This window comes from Osmerus mordax, chromosome 12, assembly GCF_038355195.1.
Source record: "Osmerus mordax isolate fOsmMor3 chromosome 12, fOsmMor3.pri, whole genome shotgun sequence".
NCBI lineage: Eukaryota > Metazoa > Chordata > Actinopteri > Osmeriformes > Osmeridae > Osmerus > Osmerus mordax.
Window position 1 is genome coordinate 10435964 of NC_090061.1, and position 19777 is coordinate 10455740.

Genomic DNA, 19777 nt, shown 5'->3' on the forward strand with positions numbered 1-19777 from the left:
AAAGCTTAGAGTAAGTCTAGCAGGGGCAACTTGTGTAGACAGAATCATCTAAATATATTTAATATCACCATCTAAAAATGTGCAATCTATCATCACTGCACATACTGGGAAGGGCTTCAACGCAGAGTGACTGTAGATGACTTGACCTCACGTGTCACTGCAAGAGGACATGAATGATCGACGCAATGAACACACAACGATATCCTAGTTTCTCAGAGTGTACAGCATGCAGCCGGGATGTGTTCAGCCTCTGAAACACGTAACTCACTAAATAGGAAGGATACCCTCTAGTGGTGTATGTAAAACACACACACACACACACCCTCTAAATCAACTGCCAAGATTGCATTGAAATGTACTTCTCTTTCGTTCGCTTGTGAGTCCTGAGGTGTGTGTCTCCTACTTCAGTGGAGAACAGAAACAAAGCCGGCAGTGCTGCAGGAGAAGCTTGATAAAAGGATAGGGGCGGGGGATAGGGCGGGCGATGTCTCTGCCGATTGGGCGTCACACTGCCAACTCATGCATCTTCACCTCAAACGACCAACCCCTTTTGCAATTATCGTATTCTCGGAGACAAGGGATACAGAAGCACTGTCTAAATAGGGACCCTTTAGAAGACCATCCATCATGTTGAAGACAAAGGGCAGGAGAAAGCAGGGTGGAGCTAGGGGAGTTTGCCAAGCCATGTCCCAGGCCATCTATTATCAGTGAATGAATGGATGTCTCTGAGGTCTATGAGAAAGGGGGTGAATCTAGAAAAACCGGCTGTGCTTCAAAAGCGGGTCACTAGGCTACCCACCAGACGTAGCACACAAAGGTACGACATAATAAATTCCACATGCATGTCTGAGCACAAAGGAGCACACACGAACACACTGAAGAATTAACCTACACAAACACAGAGGGATTAACATACACCCAACACCCACATAGATTCGACTCACCTGGATCAGTGATTCACTCAGTCTCTCCTCGTCCACCTCGAGCACGATGGCACGGATCTCCTCATAAGGCAGGCGGAACGATCCCAGGAAAATTGCTGTTGTGATAGAAACGAAAGAGGAGTCATTTTCTCCTCTAGTTTTTATTAGACGGGCAGGCTCAGAGAGACCCTGCAGTGCTCACAACCCCACAGATCACCAAAGACCAAAGTTGACACTTTAAAAAAAGTGATTCAAGTCTTCAAAATGATTGTTTGTGTTGTGCCGGACACAAAACAAACATCAAAATGTGCAGCTAACAATGGAAGCCAGTGAAATGACAGCCATTCTGGGAAAACCATTTACCAAATAGAAATCTGGAATGTCAACCTGGAACCTTTTGTTACACCACAGGTGCAGACAAGACACGCACAAAATGGCAGGTAAGCAACATCATTGCAGAACCTCAGGTTGACGCAAAATGGAAAACGGGTAGCATCTTGTTAGCACGTCGAGTGTGTGAGGGACATGAGGAGAAGTGCTGGATGGCAAGCAGGAGAGACAGGCAACTGTGCGAGCGGCCAGGTGGGCGCCTCAGGTGGGACCGCTGGCTAGACCAGGTGTGAGGCGCCGGCGGAGGTGTGGTAATGAGCTGGAGGAGTGTCTCCACAGCTGCTCTGCTGTAGCGCGGAGACACCTGACAGGCCCCCTCCTCAACTCTGACGGGCAGGCACCAGGATGGGGGTGGGGGGTGGGTGGGGATGGGGAGGGGGGAGACATAAGTACATCCAAAAAGTATCAAAACTACTAAGTTTTTAAGAGACACAAGGGAATAGACCGATGAGTCAGGATCTGTTTCATAACTAGAATTCCAGTTTTAGTATAGCTAAACTGTTTACATATAGGTGTGATATCACTTACACTCAAGATGGCTGCAATGCAATAGTGACAACCAACCAATCACATTTATATCAGTGGCTTAACAGTGCAGGAGCAATGGTTTGGCATTGACTTAGTGTGATGAGTGAGAATGAAACACCTACTATGCATGTGTGTGCGTTTGTGTGTGTGGGTGGGCGGATGAATGTGGGTGTGTTTGTGGGGGTGTGTGTGTGTACCCATGCTTGTCTGCTCGTGTGTGTGAGAAGAGGTTGAGATGGTGAACCATCTCAAATAACAGTCAGAAATGATTGGATTAATGTGTCAGTAGGGAGAGAAAAATGCATGTGAACATTATCCTAAATTGTTGTTACATTTTAATTGGTTGGGAAAAAGTTTTTGGCTCAACTGTTCAAATCATTAGCATAATTTACACATTTGCTCTGAGTGAGATATCTGACTTTTCTTTCAACAAGTTTTGCCATGACAGATGCCAGATGCATTCACTAATGTATTGCAACGTATTGCCTTGCCGCAATGCCTTGGCATTCATAATAAATCTATCAGCAACCACTGAACTTTGAACAGCCTTGGAAAACAAGGAATACATTATCTCTCGTTTGGCCAATAGATCATGATTTAAAGACAGGAGGAAGCGAGCCATTGAACCACACAGAAACACCATGTCCATCAATGTATCATAATGGTGGTTCTTCTATGTTGGTATATGATCTGAAATCAAATTATGCTGTGTTTTCGATAATATAGTACATGATGTGATATTGCTAGGGGAATTGTGTTAGCAAAACAACATCAGTATTAAATCAGTGATTTGTTCCATGTGAGTTGAGTTTGTATATGTGTTTGATAGGGGGGTAATACCTTTCCATTGTAGGATCACCCTGATTCTCTCTCTATCCCCACTCTGCAGATTTAGACCAGACATATCTATTGTTTCAGCTGGACTCCCCACCCAGTTCCCAGGGTAGTTAGAAAAAAAGAGAAACATGTTTAAGAAATCTCCACAGAGTTGAATAAGGCTTGAAGATCATGCAGAGGAGGTGGAGATGAAGGAGTTGTTTTCCAAAATAATGCTGACTCAGTGTCTAATCACTGTCCAAGAAACTGACTGACTACACCTTTTAACTTAATAAAACTCTATGGAAAATCTGGACATCATCCTTCTATCTTTTCACAATCAGCACCCTCCATTAACTTGCCTAAATTAGACCATAGCTATCACACGCATGCACACACACTTATGTACACACATGCATGAAGACACGACCCCCCCCCCCCCCCTTCCTCATGCTCACCCAATCAAAATAAATCCCCTCTTCCACAACACTTGACATATACACCCCAACTGTTTGCACTGATGATATCATTCACCTGTCAGATACGTGTGATGTAAGGCACTGACAGTCCTCAGACGACATGACTGCTATCAGCCAGAATGCCGTGTATGTGTGTGTGTGTGTGTGTGGGGAGGGGGGGGGGCAATATTTTCCCTCTGCATATTTTTGACATATCCCCACCTCGCTATGCCTGTGTATTCCTCAACAACACCACCGAGATTCATCTCCCAACCATGAATGTATTCATCTTCTGTTGATGTATTCTGTTGCAGATCCCCAGTGCTCTTCCAGTAAAAAAGAAACACAAACAGGGATAAACCAGAAGGATGGTTTGGTGACCTGTTCTTTTAGCATTTACCATGAATATTTCATGGGGTGATACGAGAGATATGGCATGTCTAAGGTAAGGGATATCCACAGCAACGCACCAGACCAGTAAGGGTGGGGGCACAATAAAAACAGGCCTCTCGTGAACTGCTCATCAATCACCAGAAGTCTTCTCCACGGCAACTAAATTAATTCATCCTCATACCTTGCGGAGATGGCACCGAGGGAGGGACACGAGGAATGGATCGGAGTGTTTGTGTGTGCGCAAAACTACCAGGACCTGTCGATACGATGGAAGACACCCAGGAGGCAAACCCTTTTGTAAATAACTGATCAGGCAACCAGGGGACGATGTGGCTGTGGCCCAAACAAGCCCCGCCTCCTTATGTGCCAGCCCGGCAACAGAGGTTAGGGCCGTGGCCAGAGGTCAGGGCCGTGGCCAGACGCCATGGCGTAAGCTCCAGCATATGGTCCACACCTGCTGATGCTGCTGTCGCAGAGAACCCTCCACGCCAGCGCCTGGTGCCCTCTCTCGTTTGGTACACAGGTTACACCAGAGCACAGGCTCGTACTGAAGCCATGTGTGGAAGCCGTGACCCTTGAACTACTGCCAACAAATGTAATAAAACATTTACCGACATGGCATGGCCAGAACAATATCCCAGTTGAGACCTTGTTTGCATGTTAAGCAACAATGTTAAGCATGGTTGTAGAAAAAACACAAACAAAAAATGCTTGCCATAACTAGCATTGAGAAACAGGTTGACCAGCTAACAGAAGTTTGGAATCTGCAACTACTATGTGAGAAGCATTGCACAAATGAGGTGTAACAGTAACTAACCCGCTGGAACAAGTGGCCCTGCATGGTCAGACACAGGTGGATAAAGGGCGGTAAAAAGACTTACAAAGATTCTGAGCCGTCTTCTGGTCCAGAATCCGCAGCTCCTTGGCTTTTTTCTTGAATTGCGTCATCCTGTCATCCGTCTCCACCACGTCCTTTTTCACTACATCAGAAAAAAAGAAAAGAGAAAGACAATCTATCAAATATGGGCATAGCTGTGTAGAGGGTATCATAGATGGCAATAACATCATCCCTGCTACATTGTAATTCTCCTATGGCATTTTCTTGAACTGATTTGTTGCCGTCACACATGCAAATCAGAAAGGTAACTAAGAACACAGCAGATGGGTTTGATACCCAAGAGACCACTTCACATATAGGAGCCATGAACATGTAGGTTTTTATAAGGAGGGGGCAGACATTGATTCATTCGGTCATCCAGCCTTAGACATGTGTGTGCGTGTGGGTGAGAGAGAGAAAGAGAGCCAGAGAGAGAGAGAGAGAGAGACACAGAGAGAGAGAGAGCCAGAGAGAGAGATAGATGAGTTGAGTAGATAGTTGACAAACACAGCCTCTTCCCCAAGGCTCAGCCTGTCAGCTTCCCAAAGCCAAGGAGATAATTGTGTTCTCGCCGTAATCCTGGAGAGCGGTACACACACTACTGCTTGGCTGAGCACACAGCCTGCATTAATATCATACGTGTTGGACAAGGACTCTATCTCCATGACAGTGAGTCAGGGTGATTCTTTACACTACGTGTCAGCTAATCAGCCTCTTAACTGTCCATAGATGGGCTTAGAAACACATGTGTGTGTGTGTGTGTGTACTTGCACACACACACACAAACACACACACACATAGCTCTGACACCCCTAAAACAAATTAGCTCACTATCAGAGAGCACAGTTTCTTAGGAGCCAGCCCTAGGGAGAAAACTGATAGGAATGAGGGGAAGAGGAAGAGAAGGAAGAGGAGGAGGACAGGGAAGGGAGGGGTACGGTGCATGTTTGTGTATACTCAGGTGTAGCAACAGCAGCAGAAGGAGGGAAGACTCCTTGGTTCCCCCCTCCTCATCCCCCCTCCTCCTCCTCCTTCCTCATCTACCTCCTGATGGCTTCTGGGAGCTGCAAGCGCTCCTCAACGCTAATCATCACAACTCCTCTATTTATTTAAGCCCAAGGTGGGAGTCTCCCAGGAAATCTAGAACAAACAACCCGCTCCCCTGGAACTATCTGCATATTTGAAGAAACAATCAAAGAGGTAGCATCTCCAGAGCCAAGAGGAGAAGAAAGGCTGGAGGCGCCAGGCAGACTCCGACGTGCTGTCGACACATGACTGGGGAGATCACACTGTTTATACACGGTGGAGGAACCTGGAGATGTCTGCTCAGCCGTGACAGTGGGGTGGTTTAACCTCACCACATCATATTCGGAGGAGGAGTTGAACCAGCATTGTGAGGAGCTCTCAGGCTACTGCCGTTCCCACACTACAGTAAGAGGCCTAACAGAGCCCGATTCATGGGGCAAACTTTAAGAAGGCAGTTGATGAAAGTGTTTCCTAATGGGTTTGTGGAGCGTGAGTGAGATGTTGGACTGGTCAAAACTGTCTGAAGGGTGCTAAATTAGGACTGGCTGTCCAATTCTTTTTGAGTGCGAAAAGTGAGGCATTGGAAATTGGACACATGGGTGTTAAAATAATAATGGGAACGAGGTGCTTGAAAAACCTGTTAAAAAGAAAAATCATCAAAGTTTGATGAGGACATGGAGGTATTGTTACACTTTCAGTGCAGAAAATAACACTGTAACAGGAACAGTTCCGCGGGAAGAAAAATTGCGAGTTTGTGAGAACAATCTGGAGATATGACTTCATGAGTCCCTTGATTCTACAAGCCTGTGGAAGATTTCATGTTATTGCTTTGGGGTAATAACATCCCAAGTGGACTGTCAACTAGGTCATAGTTACCCAACACTGCTCAGACCACCCAGTTACCATGGAGAGTTTGGTGACAGATCCTCTGATGATGACATCACAGACCAGCAATGCCCTGGGTCATGTGTGTAGGTAGTTGGTGGAGGCGGAACATGTGCCGAGTGTGTTTCTACTCAGCGTGGTGGCAGGGATCCAGCTCCCTCGCTGGGCTTCTCTCGAGGAGAGACGCCCAGACAAAGAAACAAGATTCCCAGAGAAAATAAAAACATCAGGAAACACTGATCTCCCCCTGTGGACATATGTGCTTGTTTTAGGAGTGGAGAAGTCCATCCATATCGATGTCCAAACAGCACCCCCGCCAACCCCCATGCCCCACCCTCCCTACCCCCTAGCTGGACGGCCCACCTGGGGGACTCCCGATCTGCACATCAGCTCCTCAGCTGTCCTCCCCTCCCCTCCCTCCCCACGGCCCCCACCTTCCCTCCTCCCACAAGAGGCTGCGCCGCCAACTCAAATTAAGCGGAGAGCAAGAGCCTCTGCTAATGTAAAACAGATACTACCCGATCTGATAGCATCCCATCATGATCCCTGCTGCCCCGCCGGGGGCCCTGAGGAGCGTTGGGGGAAGGTGTTGGCTGCTATCTGCTCCATGCCGACTGATTCAATTATGCAGTGCATCTCCCTCACGCTTCCCCAGTGCTGTGGACAAGCAGGTCCAGGAGGGTTTGTACTCACTCAGAGGGCGGGCATGGCTCTGGGTACAGAAGATGAACGGCAGGATAACTTTAGGTGGATGGTGAAAACCAGATGGTTCGGCATAAATATATTAAGTACCACAAACAACTATGTTCCAGGTTGGAACTTTAACTGAGAGACGAACGCCTCGTTTTCACTTGTCATGTGCATCCTTTTTATCTCGGAGAAAAACAAGCACGGAAATCAGAGGAAGAAAAGGAAGGTTCTCCAAGTTGCCTTGCTTGCCAAGGAAGCTTTAACCACTCAACCTCCCCAAGAGAGGTTGGCCTGACAGTCGATAAGAACCAATTGCCAAAATCAAACGTGTTTTACGAGCCGTCCAATGGCTAAAACATAATACTCTGACAACATTACCATCCCTCTTTTGCACAGCCGGTATTTGTTAATGCAATCTCACATGCATCCACTTAGAGGATCACTGTTTCTAGTGGGCGGAGGAAGAGGGTGAAATTGGCAGCCGGCAGGTTTGCTGAAGCTGTCACAAACAATCAAAGGCCGGACCAGTGTCTCGTCAAGATGTATCGTTTGTTTGACAGGCTTTCAGGCTAGCACATGGGGATAATGCAATCGTAATCACAAATTAATAAAAGTGAGGAGCACCAGCGATTATTATTGTTAATTTATTTACTTTGTCCCTGGACACGAAAAATGAGCACTTAGCACGGATGTGAGAGTGTTTGTCTCTTGCTCGCTCAGACTGTTTTATAGTGAGCAGGGGAGAGGCCTGACGCTTCTATCTGGACATGTTGGAAATGACTGCAAGCTGAGCCTCCCAGCAACAAGCTTCCATTGAAACAACGACAAACAATAAAAATAAGTGCAGATGGCTCGTTAAGATGGCTTTTTATGGAGAACCCCTATTACACCAATATATTAATGTTGGGTAAAGACACACTGAGCACAGGCAGGAAGCAAATAGGATTGGAATACAAACAAATGTCTTCAGAGCAGCTTGTCCTGCTATGGTGTTCAGAGGAAACGTGGTAAGTTGCTAAAAGTAGGACCATATGGCTCACAAAACACATAGGAGATACCATTCTCTGGTTGATCTTGACCATGCGAGTCAGACAAGAGGAATGTGCCAGGGTGATATAAATAGTCAGTATTTCACAGCGATTTGTTGAAACTCTAAATCTTGAATAGGGAGGATAGACATTTTCAAGAAGAAAACCGTGTTTCACAATCATGTTTCATCAATAATATAAGACATCAACTGTTGCCAAGATAACCACATGAATGTAAGTCCATCCTGGTCCAGAATAATACTTTCATTTCATTATCACAGGAAGGGGGAGTGACAGATAGAGACTGCTAAAAGCCAAAAAGCAGGGGAGGGATATTATTGAAAAACGAAATACATAAATACACCCACTAGAAAAATGATTGGCCCTTGAATGCTGCCTTGGAATCTGTGTAAGCCTTGTATGTGAGTTTTGGATGGAGCTTAGCCCTGTGGGGCCTCCTGATACCAAAGATCTCCAACACTCGGGCGCTCAGTCTGTTTACTGGCCCGCCTTAGTTGTGCTGGTTCTCTGCCATGTGATATCTCCCTAAAGATGGCCAGAGGAGTCGAGGGTATTAGCAAGCTAAACACAACCGTGTTCAATTCCGCCAGCACCAGTCCCAGTGCGGCAAGCCACGAGCAATGTGGGGAGGGGCTTTTGGAAAAGCAAGAAAAACAATGACAGGACCTCTACAAACACATTTAAAAGTACAGTAAATGGTGGAAAAGACATGGTTGAAGTCTGGCTGTCCATCCATGCAATACATGTCCATGTCTTCTTGGGACCCATGATGTGGATTGAGCTACTTCAACTGCCAGCCTCTCAGAAGCAGACAGGCTGGAAGGAAGTAGAGACATGTTACAGTGCTGCTGTAATACATAGCAGTAGCAGACAGGGATGTGCAACACTTGACAACTCATTGAGTATGACGGCATGGCCTGAGAACCTGCTAGGAAAAGAAAGTCCATGTTCTCAGATACTTTTAAGACAAACAGTACTCTAATGTTAGGCTTCCCATTGAATTTCAGTAGAATATTTAAAAGTGTTTGTGGTTATGACCCATTATGGTACACAGGAGTAGCTTTCTCAAGGGATAATGTTTTGGTCTGAACAAATGGAGCAAACACAAGGCACACAAAGCATGATGGTCAGCTATATAACATTGGTGTTTTTTATTTTATATACACTATGGCTGTGTGTCTAACAGGTGGGAATGAGTGGCTACAATGAGGCAATGTGGAACTCATTATTGTTGTCTGTGAACCCAGCTTTGATTTGGCAATAGTATTGCCAAATACATGTTTTCTTCCTTTGAGTCACTGAGAAGTTTTGTAATGGCAGTTAAATCTCCTAGAGTACACTACCCTGCCATGTTTCAGGGCCTGTTGACTTTGAAGCACTGTATCTCTTTCATTTTCACCAGTGAAAACTAAACACAGATGGTGAAATCCTCCACCAAAGGTCAGGGTCAATGTGTGGGGGAGTTTTGTGGGCGAGTAAAAATGTATGAAGTGAAAAACGAAAAGAGAGAAAAGAGCGGGGGTTAGTAGACAAACAGGGTACTAAATGCCTTTTGACTAGGTACAGGGTGTGGTGGTTGACCGTCCCAAATTGCACCTTGAATAACCAGCGGGACCTCCTAAAATAGAGATCACACTCAAGGTTTGAAAACACCATTTGACCACTGAATTCCAGCTGTGACCAATTTTTCCCATTGACTACGGGCTAAACAGAGGTCTCTCGCTCAACCCCAAGCCAATTTACCGTCTGGATGTAAACCCCTCTCTCCACTCCTCCCTCAATCTAGGATCTCAAAAGCGTGCTCCTGCTCTGAAAATGGCAATCTTTTTTTCTCTTTCACTCAGGCACCTGAAATTGTTTCTTTTTCTTTGGGGATAGCAAACCACTATTGATCGAATAAGGCCAGTCAATAAAAAAAGTGTCTGGATATACAGGCTACTATAGTTATACAACTAACCCAGATAAAGGTTAATATTTTCATATTTCCAAATGTTGAGAGTACATTAAGAATGTATCTCCATCGTGAGAATACGATGAGCATGCGTTGATCATGTAATGTGACACGCACAGTATGCAAGAAGCAGCAACACCAACACGCACGCACATCTATCGTTAGGGAAACCCTTTTGGGCAAGCTCTGGGGAATGCATGGTTTTTGTTGACCAGGGAGTCGGATAAAACATGCCTGCCTGTCTGTGGACTGGACAGGTAGAAACTGGGCTCTGAGAGCATCTGGCTCTGAGAGCACTAACTGGTCCAGGCATTTGAATAACAGCGTGACGCTGCCATGCTTGACCTTGGCATGTCAGGGGCGGTGATACCAAGGTGAGGCCATTAGAATGAGAGCTGGGGGAGAGGAGGAGCTACCGTCCGTGCAATCATCATCATGCCTAATGATAACAGGGAGATAGGGAAGTGCCTGCTAATGATAATGATGGAAATCATGGAGTATGTGTGCCCTCACTGGTGAGGGTCAGGTAGAGGGAAAGCACGCGCAAAATATGGGCGTGGTGAGTGTTTGTGAGTCTGTGCGTGTGAGAGCGATAGAGATAAATAAGGAGAACGAGAGAGAGATGGGCTCGCCTGTGTTTGTGTTACATCTGTGTTTGCTTGTGTGCTTGAATGCTTGTCTCTCAGCGTATTCAACTGTCGGTCTGTGCAAGGTCAACTGTGCTCTATTTTATGGTCCCTAAATTATCTTTCTGTCTCTCAGTGCAGCTGGTGTTTGCAGACCCAGCATAGGGGGGCGTTGGAAAGGAACTAGGAGTTCCCTCGTGTGGCACACTGACCCCAGCCACGGTAATGGTTTCAATATGAGGGGAGAGGCCCAACCCCCGCCTGCACACACACACACACACACACACACAGCTGGGCTTGGAGCTGAGCCCAATGTGAAAATCTGGACCCCATCTACCTTTTCTTCACCCACAAATGTTATCTTTCTTTCTCTCTCTGTTTCTCCCTCCATCTCCATATCTGACCAGAGCCACTGACCTGAGAACCTAAGAGATGTCAGTCACCAGAAGGTCACTGTTAGCTGTTCCATCGAATCTGTATGGAATGAAGGCACGCAGATCCTAAGCAGTAACCCACGACGCTGCCATTACATGACCCCAAATTGTGACCTGCGTGTAGAGGAGTCGGGTAGCGTCCAGTGGGAATCACCCTGGAATGGCTCAGGAGTCATCCAGCCATGACTGCTCTCTTGGATCCCAGTCATCCAGGGATGCACTCACATCGCAGATGCCAGAACATTACTAATGTCTGACCCACCAGGAGTAATCTCCAGACTCCCAAATGTCCCCCAGCACAGCCCACAGGGCTAGCCTTCAGATGAGATGGAGAAACAGAAGTGATATGATCTGAATGGAAGGTTGCCAGAGAGCACTGAGCGTTACACACCCAAATATAGAAACAGTGACAACATATTGACTAAGACTATTCAAGGGAGATGTAAACAGCAACGGCTACGTGGATCTCATCAAATAGCAACTGAAGCTGACCAAAGCCTAAACATCCTTAGGCAAATTACCTTCATCTGTCCACATCTCCACCTCATTTGTCTGAAGAGAGCGAGAGAGTGTGAAGGCTATGGAACGCCCTGCTAAATTGGCGAGGAAAGCAGGATTCCTGGGGGCATCCTAAGGATTGGGCTTGACAGACGATAAGCTCCAGGAACCTGTTCTCCGGTTGTGCCAGGGTAGCCCGCTGTGACCCATCGCATCTGAGTGGAGGAGAGGCACGGCCGGGGTTTCGGACCACTGCACTCAGTGTCCATTAGGGCGGAGGTCGTGTTGGGTGGTAGTGGGAAGTTGGCGGAGTAGCTCACAGCCTAACTTTGGTCTCTCTACTCATGGTGGGAGGAGATTAGAGTTTGGTGGGGGAGGGTCTCCTGGCAGGATAACTGGCATCCCTATAGTCTCTATTACCTCAACTGGTCTCCCTGTACACAGGTCCAAGGTCTGCCATATAATGACAGAATGCAGTGAAGAAGGACAGGAGGGAGCTGGAAACACAGCCTCACCAGACCCATGGATCTATCATCTGCACAGCTTTAGAATGTCCATCCACACTCTTCAAGATTTATTTGGAAATAGTCTGTTGCAGTCAATTATTTAAAGGGAGGATTGCATGCTGACAAAAGTTGCTGAATGGTCCTCGTTGATATAATAATAAGTTGAGTTCCCTTTATCTTTAAATCATTACGAACCTGCTTTGGATTCTTTGCAACGAGCATCCATTATGTTCATCTTTCAACTGACAGAACCTACTCTGACCTCTCGGTTTCCCACACAGCCTTTTCTTTTTTCTCTCTTTCATCATCCCTCCCTACACATTTCAGAATGACGACATGATCCAAAACACCAAGGGAGCAGAGAGAGGAGTGAAGGTCCATTTATATTCCGAACAGAAGGAGTCTGGAGTTTCATCATAGTTTGTTTGTTTCTTCCTCACTGCCTCCATCTCTGACCTGCGTCCCCTTTGGGTCATGTTTACGTCCACTAGTCCTGAGGTTCAAACCCTCCCTGATGCCTCAGCCAGCCTCCCTGCTAGATATATATAATGACTGCTGGGAAGCTACCTCTGTAGATGCTGCCAGCATCCTGTCCTGCTCGTATTGAAGTCGTAATTGGCTCTTCAAACATCACTTCCTGTGCACCAGTGTTGTGGTGACATCAGTTGTGTGACTGCACTTCATGAGTGTTTACTGAGTTACATTGATCTGAGAGCGTCGGCATGTCAACCTACCGGGCTTCTTTTCATTCCACTGTTTGTAAAACTTGTTTATTGTCTTTTTTTTCTTCTTCTCACACCGAGGGAAAGGTTGCTTCTGGTTTTCTGTTGCTTTCTGTTGAAAGCTCCAAGGAGAGATGTGACATGAAGCTTTGTCACTGGAGGAACAAGCTGATGGGCTGCAGCTCAGCGTTACAAGGTTTATGTTTTAGAAATGTGCAGTATTATCCCTTCTCTTGAAGGTTAACCGATAGGTTGATCCAATTTGTCTATGAAGGTGTGAAAGGACTTAAGAAATACTTCACATGTCGGCGAAGGAAAATGTCAAGGTTTGCTGAAGGATAAGGAAGAGGAGGTTAAAATGACTATTCCATTTCAGGCAGAGAGGCGCCACGCTTGTTAGCTGCAATAGGCTTATCCCATAGAATCAACTACGCTAGGGAAAGATAGGCACAGTATAATTGTAAGTCCACAATCCCATATACAGACAGCTGTGGCTGCTTGCAAAAAAAACAAAAAAACTCCCCTCCAGCTTATAATAAACAATTCTTGACAGGCGTTGAGTGCTGAGTCTATAGTGAGGTAGGGGACCTGGGCTGGGTTGAGATGTGTGATTGAGGCTGTAACAGCTTCCTCCGTGTCACTTCCTGATGACTATTCTTCAGACAGCCTACACACAAACATGCTCAGGTGACATGGAGGTGTCAGAGTAGACATGCCCCGATTAAATATGCACTCTTCAGCATCAGAAGGTGTGTGTGTGTGTGTGTGGGGGGGGGGGTTAGGAGGAGCTCAGCCGTGAACTGCATTTGAATCTGCTGCCTGTGTAGTTAAAAAACTGTGTACCTGCTTTGACTTACTATATGCACTATTCGCAAGCATCTCGCTTCGTACCTCCCTCCCTCCTTCCTTCCCCTCCTCCCTCGTATTCCCCATGCATAACGGATCAAAACGACAGGGCAGTTATGTTCTATCATCGCTCCGACCCGGAGGGGAGGGGTCTGAGGACAAAGGGAGACAGAGCCACTAGCAACCAGTAGAGATGGAGAGAAAAGAGGAGAGAGACAAGGAAAGAGAGAAGGAGAGCTATACTGAGAGAGGCACAGACAGACATAGCCTCTATGGTGCTGGTTACTGGTGTGTACTACATGGACTGCTCAGGACCAGGTCCAACTGGTCAGGGAGAGAGAGAGAGAAAGAGAAAGAGAGGAGAGAAAGATCTCCCACTGGCCCTGATGGCTTATGTTACTCAGGCCATCCCCCAGAGAACCCCCCCACCCCCTTGCAAACCCACACACTCTCACAAGCTCCCCAGCCCTCCATTACATATTAACCACTTCCTGTGAGAGCACTTATGGCAGTGGTGGGTTGTCAGCGGCCCTAAGAAAACAAAGACACATTTGTTGGAAATGAGACAAAGAGAAAAATGCATGCAATGAATACTAAGAAAGAAGACGGTACCAAATCAAAGAACCAGAAAGAAAAGATAGTACTACAGGAAAGGATGAGGAAGGAGAAAGAGAGAGAAAGAGAGAGAACGAACATGTCATTCAAAACATCCTTCATTACAGCTCTGTGACATCGCTGGTGGCTAACGGCCAATTATTTCTGATTTGGCTCCCAAGAACGTTGTGTGCAACATTACATCCTGTTGGGAGTGCAACCTTGATTACGGTCCCTCTTGTTTGGTTTAATAGCGAGAGTTGTAACAGTTTAAGTCAGCCTTAATGAGTTATAATGATAGACTCCATTAGGGGAGGTGGGCCCGGTGTGTCAGGGTGGGCTATTGTTCCTAGCTCACACTGAGGTCTTGATTAGCCCACTGGCATGTGTAGAAACAGGACTCCAACCTCCTCTGCGGTGGTTTTACGGGTATCCGAGGGCCCGGGGTGGTGACCTGTGGCACCCAGCAATCGCATCCCCTCCTAGCCTGGCGGAACATTTATGAAGCCGGTTGCTACCTCACTGTCTGCACCACTCGGAGATAGCTCCTCCAGGCCGCTGACTCAGGGCTCCGCTAGGCCTTGTTAAAAGCAGTCTAGCTGCCAATAGAGGAAAGCTGTAAAAACCCACACTGGTCATTACTGGGCCAGACCGACACCAGAAGCAGAAACACCCGAAGCATACCAACTCCATCCTGCTACAAAAAGGTGACTATCTCCAATGACTCTATGGTTATGTCTGAGTGAGAGAGATTGAGAGATGGAGGACTCAAGACTCGGGGTGCCGAAAGTGTTCTGTATTGGCCGTGGGGTTGGCTTCACAGTTCATGCAGAGAGTGCCTTGTGAGGAGAAAACAAATCTATAAACTACATCGAATTACAAGCGGGCCTTTACGAGCAAGCCTCGGGGTCACTGCTGAACGGGAGGAAATGCGGGTATTGACAGAAACTCTGGTCAGGAAAGGGACCGACCCAAACAGACACACTGTTACAGCCTGCCCCCCCCACCCCCCACCCAGCATTCCGGTAGGGAGGAAAACAAATACTCAGAGTGTCTCTCTGTAATTTGATAATAACCAGAGCCATGTGCATACTTTTGAACCACCAGAAGATTAATGCAGGGGGGGGGGGGGGGGGGGGGGGACATGTTAAAAGTGGCAGCACGACTTGGTGTCTCTCTGATCCCCCTCTACAAGCAAGTGTGTGTTTCAAAGCCAAAGTAAAGCATAGGGCATGGTTCAGCACACCTGTGAAAAAGCAGCGTGATTCAAAACCAGCAGCAGTCAGCTTCTTGGGCGAACGCTTATGCCTGGCACCGAACCCTCGTTGTAATGTTTCAGGAATCCCCAACGTCGTTCAGCGTGAGATGTTTGCAAGATAGGTTTGTTAATGACTCAGAAGGTGGCCGTGCGCTAAAATCTCCACTCGGGTGTGGAATGTGGCCGGCGGAGTTCGTCCTCAAAAGCAGTTGATGTGGTGGGCTGATCAAAAGCAAAAACACAGACCCCTGCAGCTCCAGGCCTCTTACTAGGTGCTGTTAGATGAAGAGAGATTGCGGGAAGGCAAACACACGTCCAAAGGCACGCACTGATCTCAGGAATGTGTGCTCTCTCTCTCTCTGGTTTATTTACCAACCTTGTCAACTCTGCACAAGGCTACTCCCTTCACATGGACGTCCCTGCACAAACGCACACACACTCTCCCGCATGCGCAAGCACACACACACACACACACACACACACACACAGTGGCCCCTTGCAGTGTTTCTGACTGCCCTTGATCTCTTCAGGGGACTGTAGAACCTCTGATCCCTCAGTATGACCAAATCTCTGACGACAACCACCCACGCAAAGAACATACATTTATCACACAAACTCATTTTCAGACCTGCCATATGATACAAATACTGTACATCACAATGCATATCAACAGGGGAGTTCAAATATTGAACAAAATCCACCCGCACATGCACACAGAGTTTATAATTATAATTTGTTATTGTCACATTTTAAGTGATTAAAAACTGTCTGCTGCAACTCTTGATGTGTCACTATTAGTACTGATGATGATGATGTTGCTACTGCTGCTGCTGAATAATAATAATAATATGATGATGAAGATGTTGATGATGACTGTGTGACTGGAAACACCTTCTGAGTGTAAGAAGCACTTAGTGACCATTAGCCCAATGTAAACAACATAAGAGTTTTCTTCTGATATACAGACATGCCAGTAGACATCCGCTAGGAGAGAGGGTAAACTGAGAAGACTGGACAGAGGAGCAGGAACACAGAACAACACACAGACGCTTCAGATAAAGGCCCATTTTTGAACGTGCAAGGATGTTCCCCTGTTTCATCATCAAATCATTTTCCCTCCCCCTCTCTTCCACTGACTATATCCTAACCAGATTCAGCTTGATTCAGCTTGATCTACGAGGGACTGGCGGCAACCATTTGAGGAGGAGGAGGAGGTTGTCTACAAGTTCAGAGATCCTACAGATAAAATGAAAGCCCTCAGTGGAAAGCGGAGCAGAAAAAGAAGCCTGACCTCATCATGAAAGGAGATGTGGACCATTGCTGGTTGCCCATATCTAATGACAGCAAATGTGACGGCTGTAAGCTGAGCCAAGCCCAGTCTGGGCCTCCAGGGTTGAGATGGCCGGCAGGACTACGCCTCACCCCCTGCCCAGCCCGGACGCTCTTATCTGGGACTGCAGCATGGACGGGCTGGGGAGGGGTCGCCTCCAAGCCGTGCCACAGACAGTGGGAGTAAGTCTGTTGGGCTGTGTTTGTCAAATAACCAAAGGGAAACGAGAAGGTCGCTGCAGAGATGTGGGGAGAAGGCCGACCAGCTGACATCAAATAGCACACCCATCCCCTTAAAACAGAGAGGGGGGGTTCAATTCTCTCTCTCTCTTTCTCTCTTTCTCCCTCTCTTTTCTCTCTTATCTCGTTCCAAACCCAAGCAAGTCATTACCCTGACTCTCCTTCATGGAATATGAAAAATTATGTTTATATTGAAACAGAATGAGAAATGGCACAGAATACAACAGCACACACATCTGTTCAAAAATAAATAAATAAAGGAGTTTGTTGTCCCACCCCATAGGGGATATTTTTTTTCTCTATTTCAAAGAATACTCCATTTCAATGTTTTGTTGTGAAGGGAAATGTGAGTAAGAAGACAGGCAATGTGTTGGGATCATGGTGGAGCTGTCTTGTTTTAATGTTCCAATGATGTCTATACTGGCAGAGAGATGGCACATTCTTCTAAACACACTGGATCCAAATGGTTGAAATCGACTTGGCAGCGTTTTCTAATATGCAAGTTTAAGTAAGTAAAGGACTGTGAACATCTTGGGGGGGGGAAAAAACAGAAAAGACCCCAGATAAAAGCATAGGATGGCAGCTCAGCAAAAACATCTATTGAGCTGAAGAAACAAGATCCTGCATCCCTTTAAGTAGACCCAGACAGCAAACGCTTTCCATGAATATATAACATCAAATAACCATGTGCACACGCACGCACCCACAAACGCACGTGCAAACACACGCACATTCAGACATTCAGGCAGCGGCATGTGTGTTGGGAACTTGTGACTTCTCTTGCTGCCCACAATCACGTCCTTCTCTTGGGACTTCAAACACTCTTTCCCCCTGAAGTCTCAGAGGGAATGAAGCACCTGGCCGGCAATTTCAAATTCCTCTCAGGTATAACCTCAGCGCCTTGCACTAGCCAGATATGCACGCATATTAAGTACTGTATTGGCATTCTATTTTTCCAATAGTTGGTATTTCACTTTCAAAGTAGGCCATCACTGACGGACAGGGTGCTTTGCCTGACTACCAATTTCATCAGACTGAAGATGAGTGGTCTCCATCTCAGAACCCTCAACTCCTTCTCTCTCTCATCCTCCCTCTCTCATCATCCCTCTCTCATCATCCCTCTCTCTCTCATATTCTCTCTCTCATCCTCCCTCTCTCCTCTTTTCTCTCTTATCATCCCCCTCTCTCATCCTCCCTCTTTCTTTCTCTCTCTCTCACTCTCATCCTGCATCTTGCTCTCTCTGTATCTCTCTCCAACTATCTCTCGTACTACATCTCTTCCTTCCACTCTCTCTATTCCTCACTCTCAAACACATATGCATGCACACCCGCATGCTAACCCACACCATATACACACAAACACTCCTCCCTCCCTCTCCCCTTTTTCCCTACCTTGAAGTGGCAGAGAGCGAGAGAGACCGAGATCTGATCAGTGATGTAGCTCACAGACTTCATTCCCCAAGGCTGGTTTTAGACTCAGGCCTTATGGGACTCTGGAGATTTCCGAGCCAGAGAAGAAGCCCACACTGAATCTAACCCCCACTGAAGCACCTGGGTACATGGATGTCGCATACAGAATACTCATGCAGCCATGTGTGGAGCTCCCAGTCATTGTACCAATGTTGCACTGCTGTATGAGATTGCAGGTCATAAAGTTATCTTTGGCTTGTGAGTATTACACAACCAATATGTGTATATGGACGCTTGATTCATGTCATTATGTCAACTCTCTCAGAACATAAAGCCCATAAAGAACAGACAAACAGTCATTTAAAATGTCCAATAGACCGACCGTCCTATTATATGTACTGTGTGGCTAGGTAAAACCAAAGTATCATCTGTGAATAACACATATAATATGTTTCTGAGAGAAACCAATTCAACAGCCTTCCATTGACAAGATTAAAATAATTCTGAATGCTTCGCTGGTGTTATTGGGTTTAGTCTGGCATTTCAGATCTCACTGGGGGGATAGCGCTAGCTGGAGAAATGCTGTTCAGCATATCCTGTTGTCCTGTTGTCGTTGGACGTACCCAGTGGAACAAATGAAATCCAGTACAAACACACAAGCCAGGGCGCCCTGGCTCTGTCCCCCCTTCTGGTTCAAACCAGCGACAGAACAACACTGGATCTATCCCTGGAACTATCTCTGTCAGCCATTGGTTGATGCATAAAACATCACTGGGGAAAAATACACACAACAAAAAAAAAACATATTTGTTGTTAGCTGTGTTGGTAATCTGTTTACTTAACTACTTACTTTGTTGTGTCATAGTATGTATGGCATCGTAGCAGAGAGTGGGCATTGAGTCTGCGTTGAAGAGACGGGCTTGTGAGGAAATGGTCTACTTTGAGCAAAGAATAGCAAAACTATCACACACACATCATCATCCACTGGCACACGTGGCCCAATGCATCAAGATAAACATGTTAAATCTCCTGATGGGGCTCTCTGACTGAACAATAGGAGGCCATCTGCCAGCACAATGCCTCCTGGAAGAGCCTGCCAACCTTCTTCAATCACAACACACCACCGACGCCTATACTTCCACCCCTGTCCAAACCAGGAGGTTCTCCCACTATCTATTTAGGTCCTGATGATTGACACAAGCACAAATGCCACCTTTTCACTTTAGCATATTCTTTCTATATAATGTCAATCCTCTTGAAGATGTTATTGAATGGCAGATAAAATGGTACTATCACTGCTTCCCAGCAGGGCCAATCCCACACAGAAC

General features: G+C 46.5%; 1 protein-coding gene across 1 annotated transcript in view; it reads right to left on the minus strand.

Moving 5' to 3' along the window:
- Window positions 1–19777, minus strand: part of diaph2 (diaphanous-related formin 2) — a 360351-nt gene that overhangs the window by 135717 nt on the left and 204857 nt on the right. Inside the window, exons 21-22 of the mRNA XM_067247259.1 lie at window positions 4390–4488; window positions 945–1039 (exon numbers count right to left, since the gene is read on the minus strand). Of these exons, the coding sequence (XP_067103360.1) occupies window positions 945–1039; window positions 4390–4488 (194 nt within the window). The remainder of the gene's footprint in view (window positions 1–944; window positions 1040–4389; window positions 4489–19777) is intronic.